We start from the raw sequence: 17,015 nt of genomic DNA, 5'->3' as shown, positions 1-17,015 counted from the left end.
TTTCCTTAGGCCAAGGAAGCTGCATGTGAGAAAAGGCACTGAAAAGGGAAGAGTGGAAGAAGGAGAACAGAAAGAACTGTTTTGAGTACTGACTGTGTTTTAAGCGTATTCATTCCAACCATTATAGCTACTATGTAGTGAAGATACTAGTAGCCCATTATACATAAGGAAAGTGAGGCTCAGGGAGATAAGTAACTTACTTAAGAATACAGAATGCTACTAAACAGAAAAGGCAAGACTCAAAGTCAGGTCTAGCTTCAAACTCTACGTTCCTTTCTTTAAGGCTCTAAGGTTAGAAGGTTTAACAATTTAATCTTCATTAAATGGCATTAAGGTTATAGGCCTATAAAATAAGGTCAATATTTTCTTAGTATGTTTCATGCCTTACACATACATTTCAATTTCTGTGGGGTTCATATTTTAAAATCCATGTTTTGATGTGCATCCAAGTTATACAGTATGTACATATAGTTATCTGGTTAAATGGCATTTAAAATCCTTCCAGCAAAGATTTTAAAGCTGCTTAAAGCTACATAAAAATAAAAAAACTAAAAACTTTATAGTATTACTTTATATTCCTATGACACTTTAAAATTTTACAGTGCTCACACAAATTTTAGGATATGTAAGAAGTTACCTGCATTTCTTAGAAAGCTCAAGGATAAACAGTAAGGCTTACTATTGGAACTATATCACATGCTAAATAATGTAATGCTTCTAGGCATTACCTTTATTTAACAGAAGCATCTAGAAATACTGTCTTCATTAACTGTTAATACTTTTCACTTCTTGTTTTAACTTCCTATGATAGAGAGAACAATGACTCAAAGATGTCCACACCCTAATCCTTGGATCCTGTGTTACCTCACATGGCAAAGGGGGCTTTTAGATGGAATTAACGTTGTTAATTAGCTGACCCTAAAATAGGGAGAGTATCCTGGTTTATGGATGGGCCCAATATAATACATGGACCCTTAAAAGTGGAAGAGGAAGTGAGTGAGAGCAGAAGAGATCTGAATAGTGAGAAGGACTCCATCTACCATAGGGACCTTGAAGATGGAGGAAGGGGGCCCATGTGGGTGGTCTCTAGAAGCAGAAAACCACCTTCAGCTGACAGTCAGCAAGGATATAGGAACTTCAGTCTACAACACAAGGAACTGAATTCTGCCACCAACCTGAATGAGCAAGGAAGTAGATCTCCCCAGAGCTTCTAGTAAGGAATGATGCACCTTGCCAACACCTAGATGTTAGCTCGGTTGAGATCTGTGTCAGACTTCTGACCTATAGAACTGTGAGAAAATAAATTTGTGTTGCATTAAGCTGTTAAGTTTATTGTAATTTGTTACGGTAACAAGGAAAAATTAACATTTTTATTATTCCTGTACTCAATTCTAGCTTCTTTTCTTAGTTGGTAAGTGCAATAACATTTTTCAGTCCTATTGCCTCCTGCTCCCTGTTGACCGTGCTGACTGCGTCCTTCTTGATGCCCTCTCCTCCCTTGGTTTCGATGACACTATTCTTGATTCTTTTCATTTTATCCTCCTCCTTCACAGGCTCTTTCTCTAATCTTCTGTAAATGTTGCTGTTCCTTATGGTTCTGTCCCCAGGCTTCCTTCTTACATAACATATACTCTTGACTTCTACCTATAAATGCTAGCTAAGGACTCCCATATCTTATCCATAGCACAGAGATCACTCTTTAGTTTCAAATCACTATACATATTTAAGGATGTCCCAAGCCCTCCATTAATTTGAACCTGGTCTTTCCTCCCAAACTTGTTCTCCATCTCCTCAATTCCCTTCTCCCATTAACTACACCTCTGATCAACTAAATTGACCAAGTTACTTTGCCATTATCTTAAAATCTTCCGTCTTGTTGATATTCCGTATCATTCATAACTAAATGCATTTGGGTATTTCTTGAATGTCTATTTCTATCCCTATGCCACAGTCTTAATTTAGGAATCCACCATTTCTGAAAAAGATTAGTAAACTCCCACTTTGCCTCTTCACTTCCAGTCTTGCCAATCAATCTATCCTCCACCTTCTCTCTAGCATGAATTTTCTAAAAAACAAACAAAAGTCTTATTTTACTACCTGTTATAAAAATGCTAAATAGTTCTCAGCATAAATTCTTCCCTTTTAAAAGACTCATTTCTTTCACTCTAAACACTCACCTATTAACATATTCATGCTTTTCTATATGCTTTCTTGTAACTGAGATGCCTTTCAGCTATCCAGTTTTAATGGCTGAGGACTCACTCAGCACGATTATGCCTCAAAAGTAGTGTATGAAAAATCAATATTTAAAAGTTCTAGTTGTCATGCTGACTAGGAGCTCAACTATAAAATATTATAGAAGGTACACTGAGCTTGGCACCATCACACCAAGGTTCCAGTATTATTTTTAAAAGGCCAGGAGTTAAAACTGCTCTAAGCCTGTTTTTTTGTCTTTATCTTTGTCTTTGTTTTGTTTTGTTTTGTTTCATTTGTCACGTGAAAGGATTAAGCTAGATGATCAAAAAGTCCATTAAAATCGACAATTCTAGCTTTCTGGATAAGAGCACTAAAACTTACTAGGTACTGAAAACAAGTAATGAGGCTAATATATAGCACTATTCAATTTCTACAGATCCATCAACATACACCATTCACACACAATAATTAACTTTATCAACTAGATAAATAATATTGACTATCTTCTAAGGATTTAGGGATAAGACCTAAATGTGACTGGAAAGTCAAACCAATTTTATGTAAAGGCAAAACTGTAAACTGAAAAGCAGTCAAATGATTGCCAAAAGGAAGGCTACCTAGAGTGATTAAATGACCTAGAGTGATGGAAATTTTTTAAAGCAAGCACAATTATGAGGCTAGATCAGGGTTTTAATGGCTCTTACGCATCAAAAATTTTCAATATAAATTAACTCTCTTCTAATTTCAGAGTTCGTCCCATTGTCATTCGATTTACTTTCCCCTTGGTGAGCTTCCTCGCACTTTGCTTTTTTTTTTTTAATTTAAGTATAGTTGATTTACAATGCGATGTTAGTTTCTGGTGTACAGCATTGTGATTCAATTATACCTACATATTCTTTTTCATATTTTTCATCATAGGTTATTACAAGATATTGAATATAGTTCCTTGTGCTATACTGTAAATCCTTGCTGTTTATCTGTTTTATATATAATAATGTGTATCTGCTGCCATTCGCTTTTAAATCCCAAGAAAACGCTTCCTCCTGGTTGCTTGGGCCAATGCTATAAATAAAATCAGCTAAGGTATCTGATCGTAAACAGGCTTTCGGCGATAATGAGTCTCTACTCATTAGGGTTTCGTCGGATTCAACACAACCCTCTGGCTCCCTCCCCAGCGGCGCATGCGGGGCTCCAGGCAGCGCCTCGAGGGAGCCGCCGCGAGGCACCGGCGTCCCCGCAGTGAGGTAACGTTAGGTCCCTCGGCCTTTACAGAGGCGGGGATGGGGTAAGCTGAGCCTAGTTGGGTGGTGTTCGAGCTTCTGTGAGAAGCAGCCGGCGGGGCGAGCAGCGCCGAGGAGACCCGGGCCCCCTCTCCACCCCTCGGGAGCTGGCAGCCCGGCTCGAGCGTGGAACGGGGCTGAAATGTCAACCGCTGGAATAACGGCCTCGGCTCCCTGGGGCCCCTTAAGACGGGCCGGGCTGCGGGGGGACGCCCAGCCTTCCCCGCGCCGGCGCAGCAGGTGGGCACAGCAGTTCTGGAGGACCCAACCGACCTGAGGTGGCATCAAACTCCCGCCGCCCGGGGCTGGCTTCCCCACTCCCGCCCAAGAACCTCGCTGGCGGCACCCCATCCCCGAACTCAACACCCACCCCTCACTAGCCCCAACTCGTTCCGCCCGACAGGTCGCCGAAGAAAGGGGCGCGACCCAGGCACCCCCGCCCTGAGGGAAGGAGCGAGGACTCCGATTCCTCACCTCACCTCGGCCCGAGCGCAAAAGGATGCGAGGAAATGGACTCCCGCCCACGCACCTGTCTTGCGGGCTGTTTTCGGCAATGGCAGCTCCGATGTCCGAGTGGCTGCCACTTGGTCCCTGAGTCTTCCCAGACCGATCCCGCCGGCGGTCGCGCAGCAGCAACTACCAACTGCGCATGCGCGTGCGGCCGCTGGCCGGGTGGAGGCGGCGGCCTGAGGCCCGTGCCGCGCGCACCTGCACTAGGGGCTCAACGGCCGCGGAGGGGCGCCGCTCCGCGATGCGGCCCACCAGGCGCGCCCTCCCGACCACGCGCCGCGCCGCCCGCGCCCGCCAATCGCAGCGCGGATCCGGCTCCCGGTCGAGCCCTGGAGGAATTCCTCCTTATCCGTCCGAAGACTTTTCCCTCCCGCGGAGCGCCTGGCCTCTGCAACCAGTGAGGTTCTGCCTCCTAGTGCACGTAACTGGGCCCTGAATTTTATGTAAATCACGTTTTGAACGGCATCCAGTTAGTACCCTAGGCCTTTCCTAGAATTCTGAATGCTCTGATGAGAGGTCATTGTGGTCATCAGGGAGGCTTACTGATTGGTGACAGTAAGTGGATGATAAATATAGGTATATTAAATGTTAATATAATAAATGCATTATATGTTTTCTTTTCGAAATGCTACTAAGAATTGATAACGTTTTATTGCACTCACTGTGCTCGGACGGTTTTACGTTATCTCATTTAACCGTCCCAATAACCCAGGTGAAGATGATTACTTGCCTTTGACTAGTAAATGGTGGAAACAAAAGTCAAATTCAGTTCTGTCTCCCTCAGAGCCTATCGTTTTAACCAACACACTAAAAATAAAAATACAGCATAAACCTAATATTCAGTCACAAGCTTCTTTGCCCCATAGATGAGGATCATGCAGCTTTTACTACTTGTATTTGATAGTAAATCTTGACTTTGACTATGATATTCACAATTTCAATTTTATTGGAAGAATAAAATGTTTGACTTGTGATATCCCCGTTAGAGTCTCAGCTTAAGAGAGTTTATGGTGCTCCATGCACAAGATATGATTATTAGCTAGATGTCACGACCACTGAATATTGTTCACACTGCATCTGTAATAAGGCCACTATTTCTAGACTTTTTACGCTGTCATCTTCTAAAGTGTTTTTGGATAGCATTTAATTTATTGGTTAAAAAAGACAATTTTTATTTAAAGTATTTTGTGACAATATTATCCTCTTAATTTCTTTCTTCAGGCTTTCCAACTTATATTATTCAACATAATTCTGTGAAACTTTAGCTTTTTCTGTGGTAATTATTTTCTGGGTACCTGGCCGGGTGGCACTTTTGCCCATTTGAATTTAAGGATGAACATGACTTACTTTAGCCAATGAAATGTGAACAAATGTGATGTGTGTCAGTTCCAGGTGTCAGCATTCAATTCAGTGCTCATCTCTAACCACCCTTTTCCTGCCACAGTGATTGTGGAAGCACATGTTGAGATGCAGCCCCTGTCAACCTGAATAGAATATTAAAGAAGACATTTTAAAGCACAAAACTAACATTTATAAAAACAAATGAATGAAAAAAAGCAAATCAACTATACGTCAATTAAAAAAAAACGAAGTATATGTTAAAGGGAGCATACTGAGATGATACATTCTTCTCAAATTCATATGAAACACAAGAATTCATAACAATTCTCAAATTTTATCACAGAAAAAGTTCTCTAACAACAATGTAACTAAATGATAAATCAACAATAAAAGGCAGCAAAACCAATATATTAAAAAAAATACACACTCCCAAATAACCCATGCGTTAAGAAGGTGATAGTAACAGAAAATATGAAACCTTTAGAACTGAAGGACTATCAGAATATATATGCCTCAAGATGTTTGGTAATCAGCTCAAATGGCACTTAGGGGTAATTTTAGAGTTTTAAATGCGTATATTAAAAAGACAAGAAGATACTGTGGCACTGCCAGACCCAGACTTGCTTAAACTTGCACTGTTTTATTTATTTTTAAATTTTTTTAAATTTCTATTTTAAATGCTTAACAAAATGGGTAAGAGCATATACACCAGTTCACACAAAACCTGTCCATGACAATAGCAAGTTTCTGAACTTTCAACGACTTATTGAGAGTATATGATAGCATCCCTAAGTTAACAAAATATATTTCTTAATTTTTAAAAACTTCCCTGCCTTTACTATCTTTATATTAAGTAATGGTAAAGGTACAAATATCATAAATAAATGTTCTAATTTTTCTTGACATAAGACGTAGTTTAATACTTTCAAGTCCACTAGTCTGTTCATTGTTTTCTCCTCTTCTATATAACTATGTATTTTCATTATTACAATTTCTGAAAGATGCCATTAGAAATTATGGTGATCCATGTATTATGGAGTTTCTTCTTGTTAAGCTTTTTTCTTCATATCTTCTGTAATGAAAATAAGAAATCGGTAACATCTCTAAATAACATACTATTAGTTAATAAGGATGTAATTATTTTCATGAAAATTTCTTGACAATACTCTTCTTATTCTCTGTTGTATCAACTCCTCTGTTGTATCTTTACATAAAATAGGCACATAAAACTTTAAATAATAATTCTGAATAAAATACAAACATGCTGTATATCATTCTTTAATAAAAGTATTTAATAAAATAATTCAGTTAATGTATTTTGATGGGAAGTATTTGTCTATTCCCTCTCCTTCCATAACCTCCAACTAGGCTTACCGCATTTAGTAAAACAACAAAACAAATGGGTCATATACAAGAAGTCATTGTTTAACTGAAATTCAAAGTTATTTGGGTGTCCTGTATTTTATCTGGCAATCCTACCTCCAACACATTGAAAACACTCTGCCCTACGCCCAGTGCACTGCAGTAAAAGGAAACTGGCTATTCATGCAGGCTGAAGCACTAGCAAATTATAAAACACACTATTCTCTAGCTTATCAACTAACAGAAAATCTTTAAGTATTTTATTTGAGTTTTCAGAAATTATTAATACTGAAATATTTTAGTTGAAATTCTTTATGTTTATTATAGATGTAGAACATGAAATGATAAAGAACATTTAAATTGAAAGGCAAAATTTTAAAAATTTTTAAACGGAGAAAATTCATCACTAAGATGAACTTCTATTAAATTGTTTTTTTAACTATAAGCTAGATGAATAGAGAGAATCAAGAGATAAATTATTTTTCTACTTGATAAACTATAGATAACTTATCTTACATTATAAAAAGAAGTTTTATGAGAACTATAACATATAATTTAACTGATTAAAGAACAAATTTTACATAAAGCTTTTTTTAAAGGACTTAAAGGAATGAATATTAAGGAAAACAGCAATGAAAAGGTTGCTTTATTGGTCCCATTTAAAAAAAAAAAAACAGGGTGACATTTATCTCTCCGAGGGCCAATGTATGTAAGTCTTATTTTACTCAATAAAATTACAAATTGAAAAAAATTGAAATGAAATATCCAAAGTCTTGATTCAAGGTGGTAGACAGCTAGGACTCCATGGAAATGATAATAAATGAACAGAAAAGGCAGTAATTCCAAACAACGAAAGAATGGATGGGGTTTCTGAACATAGGAGACATTAATGACACTGATGGAAGAATGGGGACTGACAGAGTGGAGATGAGGAATCTGTGACCCAGACATGGAGGACCAGAGCTACAGCGGAGATGGACGATTTGATGGAAGACAGGAGCTAAATGGGGCAAAACCTGGAGACTGAAGTAAGAGTGTGTGTCAGGAGGACCCATAGTGAACAAGTGAGCAGCCAGGACTTAACGCTCCAGGCAAAGCACATGCACAGTCTTCTTAATGAAGGCTGGATGCACCATCTACATGTAAGCAGCACAGGCAGTGTGTGTACCGGTGTCCCAGAACAAAGCCCACTATATTCTGGCATATGGTGCCCTTCTTCCAAATCACTGGGGAAAAAAAGCACAACCAAATCTCCAACATAAAACAATCGCAATCTAGCCACTCACATACTCTAAAACATGGCTTGCAAACCAAAATCCTACCCATGTACCAAAAATGCCCAGGAAGCCTCATCCCTTTCAATTTTATGAAGGAATATAAAGATAAATGCAGGGCAGGGATGGGGTGAGGGAGAGGAAATAAAATTTACCCATTTTGCCCCCAGACAATTAAGAATCACTAAACGTTTGAGAAAGTGCAACATAACAGAAAAAGATCAAATAAACAAGCAGACAGATTGATCTGACCACAGAAAAAAAACAGTTCATTCAGAATGCAGAAGAGAATTTTTTTATGTTTGGCGAAAAGACCTAATAGAGATCTGAGGAAAACAATGTATCGTCAAAACAAGTCAATGCTAGGAAAAGGGAACAAAATAAAAATAAAATAAAAATTCAATAGAAAAGTTAGTCAAGGAAACCACCTAGTACACAGGCAAACAAGGGACAAAAAACAGTAAATTAAAGTTATGACATATAGAGGATTGGTTCAGTAAGTTTAATGTCTGATTACTAAGATTTTCAGAAAAAAGAACTTAAAAAGAGGAAGGTCAAAATAATCAAAGTAAGAAAATGCCATGGACTAAATATTTGTCACCCTTCCTCAAATTCATATCTTGAATTTGTATTTGAAAGTGTGGTTTTAGGAGATAACTAGGTCATGAGGGTGGAATGCTCACCAATGGGATAGTGCAGTTATAAGGGGATAAGGAGACCAGAGTTTTCTCTGCTCTTGGTCATGTGAAGACACAACCAGAGGACGGCTGTCTGCAAAGCAGGAAGTGGGCCCTCCCCAGAACTTCCCAGGCTGCACCTTGATCTTGGCCTTCCCAGCCTCTAGAACCGTGAGAACACACTTCTACTGGTCAAGCCACTTGATCTGTGGTATTTTTGTTACAGTAGCCCAAACGGACTAGGACCTAATAAAAATGAGTAAGAACTTAAGCTAAATATTCATCTATCCTACAGGAAGAATGATAATGTGTAGAAATAAAAATTAGCAGTATAAGCATATTATTTAGCAGTATAAAGATAACTACTAGAACTTAAACCAGAAATGATTAAATGTTATTGCCTCTGGTGAGTCAGATAGGGCTGGGAAAGTGAGAGGGGACTGATGCCTTTTATTATGAGGTTTTTTTTTTTATTAAATTTTAGCCATATGTGTGTATATTACTTGATAAATATAAACAAAGCTAAGAATCTTATATCCCTGAATTTTATTCCATTTTGAAATGCACTGTTTGGAAAATGAAAGGGATAATCCATTCTGCAAACCTGTCATCAGTTTGGAAACACCTAATATTAAATATCTAAAAGTCTTAGCAAATGGACAGTTCCTTATTTCCCAGGAAGTTGTTTTTGATAGGGAAATGTGGTTTCAGTGAAGGATGCTGAAAGCACTTCAAAGTCCTAAGTTAGGAGGGTAAAAAGGGGTAGTGATGATCTTCATTTTGTTTTTGCAGAAAAGAAGGAAAATGTTCTGAAAGGAGCAATGAAAAGAGAAAGACACTTGACTGATAGGGTAATGAATGAAGGTACCTGGGAAAATTGATACCCGAGTATGTTTTAGATATCTCTTAAACTCCACATACGCTTTACCATACCTCAACTTTGCTTCAAACTTTGGCTGATCTTAGTCTCACTAAAACATAAAAAAAAATTCTTCATCATGATGCAAGTCTAACTGAAACTCAGAGTGCAGCGTTATCTTCATGGGAATGCACCCACGTTTCCATGTTGAAATGGTATGTATATAAATAAAGCACACTTTTGATTATATATTATGTGCTTCTTTTACTGTTAAAGTGTGAAAAGATAATTTTGTACGAATACACTTCCATCCACATAAATCATTCAGAGGGCAGTATTAGGTGGAAAGTGAATGAGACTGGATTAGACGGGAAGAAATTCAAATTCCAAAATGGAGCCAGCTAAGAAGATGGGAGTGGCTCTAAGAGGACCCAAGCTCAGAGGTGGTGGGAACAGGCAAGGGCTTTGGGGATGACTGCAGAGCCACAGTTGGAATATCCATGATTGTGCTAAGCAACAGACATCAGAAGTGACTATTCCCCAGAAGAAATAGTGGCTGTAGGTATTTGATGTGGAGAAGAAGTAATAACCCAAGAAAGAATGAGTCTTCCCTACTTGGAAGAAAAGCTACCACACACTATGAGCAACAGAACGTAGAATGCCCCATCCCTTGCCCTCTCCCTTCCTTCTTCTGCTGAAAGGCTGCAGAAAATAGATTCACTAATCACAGACTAAATAGCAGACAATCTCAAAGACAAGTAAGAAACAAATTTTCATTTTGGGGAGCCTGAAACACAAGAAGCAACAGAATCAAACTGAGATCAGTCAAGGAAACGGAAGCCACTTGAGGTATTTTGAATAATGAAATAGATTTACTGCAGATAGAATAAACTAGAGGTGAACTCAACTCTTGGAAAGACTGGGGAGCAGAGGTCAGGAAGCCACTCTCGGGAGATCTGGAAGCCACTGCAGATGATTTTAGATGTCTCAGCAGAACAACAGGCCATTTTGAGAAGAACCCTGGAAGCTGCCTGGAAGTGAGTGTGATCTCAATTCCTGTCCACAGCAGGCAACTGCTGCCTTCTCAGCTGTCCACCATGTCTACTGCAAGTATCTCTCGCCCACAGAACCTAATGTGTAACTTTTTGAATAAAGACATTCCGTGAGGTTTTTTCCCCAAGAAGTAGAGGAGAATGGAAAGGAGGATGGCAACAATGCAGAATTAACAACAAACAATAAGAATAGGAAGCAGTTCAAATAACAAATTATGCTTACACTACTATACTGATGTTTAAGTATAACTAATATTCTTTGAGAGAATATTTTCCAGAATTGAAGAATGAGTTTTCAGATTAAAAAGCCCCACCAAATAAGAAGCACCACAGATAAAAATAAACCCATACCTTCCTCATGAAATTGTAGAGCCCAAATACAAGAACATTTTCAAAGGTTTAGAAATGGCTAAACTGGTCTTATACAAAGAAACAGGAATTAGAATGGTTTGAATACCTTCAAAAATGGAAGAAATCATTTCCAATTCAGAACTGTTTCCCCAGCTAATTTAATAACTAAGTTTAATAGACTGCAGTCATTTTTAAGATGTTTTAATTTTCCAAAACTTTACCTCTCACACAGTCCTTCTCAAGAAATTACTCACAGGCATGCCTCACAAAAGCAAACAAATAAACCAAGAATGGTGGAGGTTGGGATCCAGAAAACAGACGAATCAACTCCAGAGACAAAAGGAACCCCAGAGGTGCCTAAAATCTGCCAGAGCTGGTCAGAAGGCTGCAGGAGAGAGAACTGTAAAGATTAGAAAGTGACAGAAATGCAGAGAAGCATCTGATAATATTCAACATTCATTTATGATTTTTTAGATGTTTGAATGTATCAAGAAAAGATTTAGAGAATTCACAGAGAACCTGAGGTTGAATTAGTGATAAGTGCATTGAAATAAAGAAAACTTAAAACTCCAAAGAAAAAACGTTGTATAATAAGGAAAGAGTAGAAAGATTATACTATGTAGGTTTAATGTAAATAGCATTTATAGTCTTATAATTATAAAAATCACTGAATACTGAGCTAGCCAATGATAAAATTATATTGAAAGAGTGGAGGTTTAAGTGGAGTGGACCCTATTAAAATTAAATTTTTCATTGAACTTTATCAAAAGACACTGTTAAGAAAATGAAAGGGCAAGACATAGTTGAGACTTGTGGTCAAACTATTGAATTATTACAATTCAAAAGTAAAATGGCAAACAACTCAATTTTTAAGTGGGCAAATATCTGAATAAACATATCATAAAAGTATATATATTTCATAAAAATATCATAAAAATATATTTCATTATATATATATAAATAGATAAAAATATGTTAAGCACATGAAAAGACGCTCAACATCATTGGATGTTAAAGAAATGCAAATTAATATCATAATGAGATATCAGGATCTGCCTATTTTAGAATTTTATACAAATAGTAGTCTTTTGCACCTGGCTTTCTTTTTTTTCATTTAGCTTACTGTTTTAGAGATTCATCCATATTGCTGCATCTATTGGTAAGAATGAGGCTTCAAATTCAGATCTGTTATCTCCAAATTCATTGTACATCTACAGTATATGAAAGGAAACGCTAACTGGTTCTTCTAAAACAGAATATTGGCAAATGTCTCAGAAAGTTACATGCGTAAAACTAAAAACAATACACAAAACATAAGAATATAAAATACTATAAGGTATATAAATATCTGATACTTTTCTATATATTTAAATCAATTTTTACACTTACCATTTTATTATTAAAGGTTTAACTTTTTTAAGTATGATAAAATCTCTTATCCACTATGAAGAAAGTTGAGAAATATTCTAATCCTTGTGATGTCATTTTTTCCAAAGAATGCTTCTGACCATTTAAAGAAGGTATTAGAATTATGAAATTCCTAGTAGTAGATATCCTGTTAGAAATTTTAAAAATACTTTAAATATAATCACACTTGACATATTAGATTGCTATTACTTTCTATTTTATGTTGTATGAAGAATAAAAAAGAAAAAAGCTAAGATTATAACATCAAAATAAAAGTGATTAGATGTACATTCTCCTTAATCTGTCATGAATTCACAAAGATAAGGTTAAAATAGCTTATCCAGCAAAAAAAAAAATGTAAAAAATAATCCCATTATAGCTGCATCAACAAACAAAATGGTATATGCTAATTTCTTTCTGCATCATCTGTGGTTATGTTTTATGTATTTTGATGGTATTAGTTTTTGCATAAAGACTCATAACACTTAAGTTTTCATTATTCCAGACACTTCTTTGTCTTATTTAAAGGCAAGCATGTTTAATCTTGATTTCCACCTTTTCTGAGAGCTAATAGCTAATATTTACTGAGTTCACACTATGAGGTAGAGTTCTCAAGAGTGCAGAGCAATAAATATAGAAATAGGGAAAGGTGGCAAGAGGGCCGTCAAAAACAGGAGAAGGATGTATATGTGCATTTCTCTTTGACAGAGGATTAAAGCAGTAATTTGCTTTGTTGTATGAAGAAACCAAGAAAGAGACGCCAATATTATTTCAAAGGTGGAAGAAATCTTAAGGATCATTTAATTTATGCTCCTCATTTTATAGGTGAAGGAAAACAAAAGCTCAGAGGAATGGTAGGGCTTTTCCAGTATCATGTACACAGATTACCACGATAAACTATAGATGTTTTGACTCTGTGTGTAGTCTTTGCTTCTTTTACTCCACCAAGGGGAGCTAGGACAATTATAAAAAATATTGTTTTCAAGAATCATGGAAAACTTAGAAATGTTAAAAAAAAACAAATAACGCTGAATTTTTGTTCATCTGGTAGACAGTAGTCTGAAATATGAATGCTGATACATTTACATTTAATAATAGAGGTATTGGGGGAAATATTCTTTTATACTTTTAAATATTAGACTAAAATAGTGAGTTTTATTATAATCTTAAAAACTTTTTTTAGTCTCATTATTTGAATTGCACAGCTGGGAACAGTAAGGCAAAGAAGTCTATGTAGGCTGGATTTTTCTAAGCATGATAGGTAACTTGGGTCTTGTAAAGATAACTGCTCTTCAAAACAGTTGGGTCATAAGATGAATTGTGTTTAAACAATTTTTATAGTCTCTAATGTTCTCAACACTCCTTTTCTAAATATCTTATAAGTTCATGAAACATTGTATATTACTCAACTTACATTTCAAATTACTTACTTTGAAATATTGTTCTCTTCCAGGGAATGATGACTGTATACCCACATGCTGGAAAAGAGAAGGTTTATATCGAATACGAATTTGCTTATTTCGTTCTGTACATTTTTCCTGGAGAAAAAGTAAGAGAAACAACAATCTTATGTTAAAACCCAAATACTCCTTTTTGTTGCATTTACTGATGGAAGAATCTTTTGTTACATTAATTTTTGCTCGAATCTAAAAAAAAAGAAATACAAAACAGAAACAGACTCATAGACATAGAATACAAACTTGTTCCCAAGGGGGCGGGGGGTGGGAAGGGACAGACCGAGATTTCAAAATTTGTAGATACTGACAGGAATATGCAGACTAGATAAACAAGATCACACTGTGTAGCACAGGGAAATATACACAAGATCTTGTGGTGGCTCACAGCGAAAAAAAATGTGACAATGAATATATGTATGTTCATGTATAACTGAAAAATTGTGCTCTACACTGGAATTTGACACAACATTGTAAAATGACTATAGTCAATAAAAAAAATGTTAAAAAAAGAAAAAAATTTTGCCTGAGTTCTATATTACTACTTTAAAATTTGAACATTTATTTCTTAGATTTTTCTTCATAAGAATAATGGAACAAAAAAGTTAAGATACAAAAGCAGGTATTTTCATGAACTGTTAGTTCATTAGAAAATCAGGCTACAGTTGTACCAACAAATAACTCTCCTCTCCTTTTTCTATATTCTAGTAACAAAGTTTTTAGTATTTTCTTGTCTATCCACTTGTCTCAGACTACATTATTCTCTCCTCATATTCATTGATAAATTCCTACACTGAATTACACCCTCCTCAATTTCTTCTTAAAAAGTGTATAATTAAAACAAAGAGCCAATATTATACTTAATGAAAAAATATATGGATAATCTCCTTAAAAATAAAAATAAGGTGGAAGGGGGTGGAAAGGGATAAATTTGGAGTTTGAGATTTGCAGACACTAACTAATATATATAAAATATATAAACAACAAGTTTATACTGTATAGCATAGGGAACCATATTCAGTATCTTATAACCTATGGTGAAGAAGAATATGAGAACAAATGTATGTATGTTCCTATGTGACTGAAGTATTGTGCTGTACATCAGAAACTGACAGAACATTGTAAACTGACTGTACTTCAATACAAATATATTTAAAAAAAAGAAAAAAGATAAGATGACCTGTGACATTGCTCCTATTAAAGACAAACATTTGAAATTATTATGATTGCTATGAGAATTATTTTATGTATTTTATATATGTATGCACAGAAAATTCATAAAAATATATCTCAGATTTAGGTACATAAGAATTTTTAAATAGCAGTCTTACTTAAATGCATTTCTACTCAATGCTAATATGCAGGAAAACATATTAAAAATTGCTTTTGTAACTGTAAAGTAATTAAATAATCTAGAGCTAATTTAATTTGAAACTAAATTAAGGTTGGATAAACTTAGTTGAGGAGTTAAAATTTAGCAAATATGGTAATATTTTCTAATCTATTAATAATAGTTCCAGTGGGATGGTATTATCAAATGCTGGCTCCCCATAAATACCCACCAAACAACCTGTCGATAAAGTGAAACTGAGTTCATTGCTTATTGCAGTAAGGGAGAAACTACCTTAATAGAGTCTATTCAGGTCTTGTGCCTATTTTTCAACTGGGTTATTTTCCTATTGTTGAGTTTTGAAGATTCTCTATATACTCTGAATACAAGTCCTTGTTGTACATGGAATTTAAAAATGTCTTTTCCTAGTCTGTGATGTCTTAACTTCTTAACAGTGAGTTTTGCCATACAAAAGGTTTTAATTTTGATGAAGTCCAATTTATTAATTTTTTAAAAATGGATCAAGTGTTTAATGTCATGTCTAACAATTCTCCACTTAGCCCTGGGTCCTGAAGATTTTTTCCTATATTTTCTACTAAAAGTTTATGTTTTGTATTTAGATAGACGACCTGTTTTGAAATAGTGTTTGTATCAGGTGCAATGTTTAGGTTCAGATTCTTTTATTAAATATGGATATAGCTATAGATATCCAACTGATCCAATACACATTTGTTGTTTTTTGTTTTGGGTTTCTTTTTTTTTTTTTGTCCTTTTGTATCTGGTTTATTTCACATAGCATATTGTCTTCCAGCTTCACCCACATTGGGTAGCTTTGGTCTCACACATGTGCGTGTCCGTTCTTGGCCAGAGCCTCACATGGACCTTTCTATAAATCTCTGGGGAGCTCTCTTTTTGTGAGTCTCCTCCCTCAATTAACTTGGATTCCTGGGCTTTTGGGGGGAGATGTCCTCCTCCTTGTGCTGCATTCTGAAAACTGTTCCTGGGCAATAAGCTGGCAGTTTGTAGAAATCACTGTGTTTGTTTTCCTTCTCCCAGGTAACACAATCCTGTATTGTCTGTTGTGTGATATTTGAAAACTGTTGTCTCACATATTTTGTTCAGTTTTCTAGCACTTTAAGACAGAAGGATAAATCTGCCACCTGTTAGTTTATCTTGACTGGAAGTAGAAATCTCCAGTGTCCAATACACGTTTGTTGAAAGACTATTCTTTCTCCATTGACTGTAGTATGCTCCTTTGTCATAAATCATTGGTCGTACTTTGTGGACCTATTTCTGGACTATTTCCATGGGTCTATATGTTTACCCCTTTGCCTCTAAAGGCTTGTCTTGACTACTGTAGCTTTACAGTAAGATTTTAAATCAAGTAGTGTGATGATGCCTCCAATTTTATTCTTCTTTTTCAAAATCATTTTAGCTACTCTAGCTCCTTTGCCTTTTCTTAAAAATGTTAGAATCAGCTTGTGTATATTCACCAAAGGAAATCCTACTGGAATTTTGATTGGAATTGTGTTAAATCCATAGATCAATTAGGGAACATTCGCATATTTACTATGTCGAGGATCCCAATTCATGATCGTGGTATGTCTAGTTCTTTCAACAGCATTTAGGAATTTTCAGCATATAAATAATGTACATATTTTGTTAGAATTATACACATACTATATATATATATGGAATTTACAAAAAATTTTCCTAGTTTCTGGCATCTCACTCTCTTAACAGTAAATTTTGCAACACAAAAGGTTTTAATTTTTATGAAGTCCAATTTATCAATATATTATATTGATATATATATAAAATATATATATAAATATATCATGATATTCTCTCATTCTAATGTTGGTAATTTATGTCTTTGGGTTTTTCTTATCAGCCTTGCCAGAGATTTGTAAGTTTCATTG

The 17,015-nt window shown here is 35.8% G+C and overlaps 3 protein-coding genes across 5 annotated transcripts in view; 1 reads left to right on the top strand and 2 right to left on the bottom strand.

Moving 5' to 3' along the window:
• CLGN (calmegin) overlaps positions 1–4,129 on the bottom strand; it is a 41,216-nt gene extending 37,087 nt beyond the window's left edge. Inside the window, exons 1-2 of one of the 3 annotated variants that reach the window (XM_072976617.1) lie at positions 3,956–4,129; positions 1,176–1,289 (exon numbers count right to left, since the gene is read on the bottom strand). The gene's annotated coding sequence lies outside the window, so the exon portion shown is untranslated. The remainder of the gene's footprint in view (positions 1–1,175; positions 1,290–3,955) is intronic. The other 2 variants (XM_015249486.3, XM_006216221.3) reach the window with 2 other exon arrangements.
• On the top strand, positions 3,461–4,822 carry LOC140701207 (uncharacterized). The gene is made up of 2 exons (XM_072976653.1): positions 3,461–3,716; positions 3,880–4,822. The coding sequence occupies exons 1-2, from the start codon at positions 3,619–3,621 to the stop codon at positions 4,385–4,387; spliced, it is 606 nt and encodes a 201-aa protein (XP_072832754.1). The 5' UTR covers positions 3,461–3,618; the 3' UTR covers positions 4,388–4,822.
• A 1,125-nt stretch (positions 4,823–5,947) lies between these two features.
• MGAT4D (MGAT4 family member D) overlaps positions 5,948–17,015 on the bottom strand; it is a 40,968-nt gene continuing 29,900 nt past the window's right edge. Inside the window, exons 10-12 of the mRNA XM_072976628.1 lie at positions 13,740–13,847; positions 12,292–12,457; positions 5,948–6,399 (exon numbers count right to left, since the gene is read on the bottom strand). Coding sequence (XP_072832729.1) covers positions 12,443–12,457; positions 13,740–13,847 — 123 coding nt within the window. The 3' untranslated portion in view covers positions 5,948–6,399; positions 12,292–12,442. The remainder of the gene's footprint in view (positions 6,400–12,291; positions 12,458–13,739; positions 13,848–17,015) is intronic.

The sequence above is a fragment of the Vicugna pacos genome, chromosome 2 (assembly GCF_048564905.1).
Source record: "Vicugna pacos chromosome 2, VicPac4, whole genome shotgun sequence".
Taxonomy (NCBI): Eukaryota; Metazoa; Chordata; class Mammalia; order Artiodactyla; family Camelidae; genus Vicugna; species Vicugna pacos.
Note: the sequence above shows the minus strand (reverse complement) of the source record. Positions and strands in the feature narration are given on the sequence as shown.

Excerpts from the sequence above, each read along its gene's own strand:
- LOC140701207 (XM_072976653.1), top strand. The coding sequence starts at position 3,619 with ATGTCAACCGCTGGAATAACGGCCTCGGCTCCCTGGGGCCCCTTAAGA. Across the intron at positions 3,717-3,879 it reads TCCCCGCGCCGGCGCAGCAG|GTCGCCGAAGAAAGGGGCGC; the intron begins GTGGGCACAGCA and ends TCCGCCCGACAG.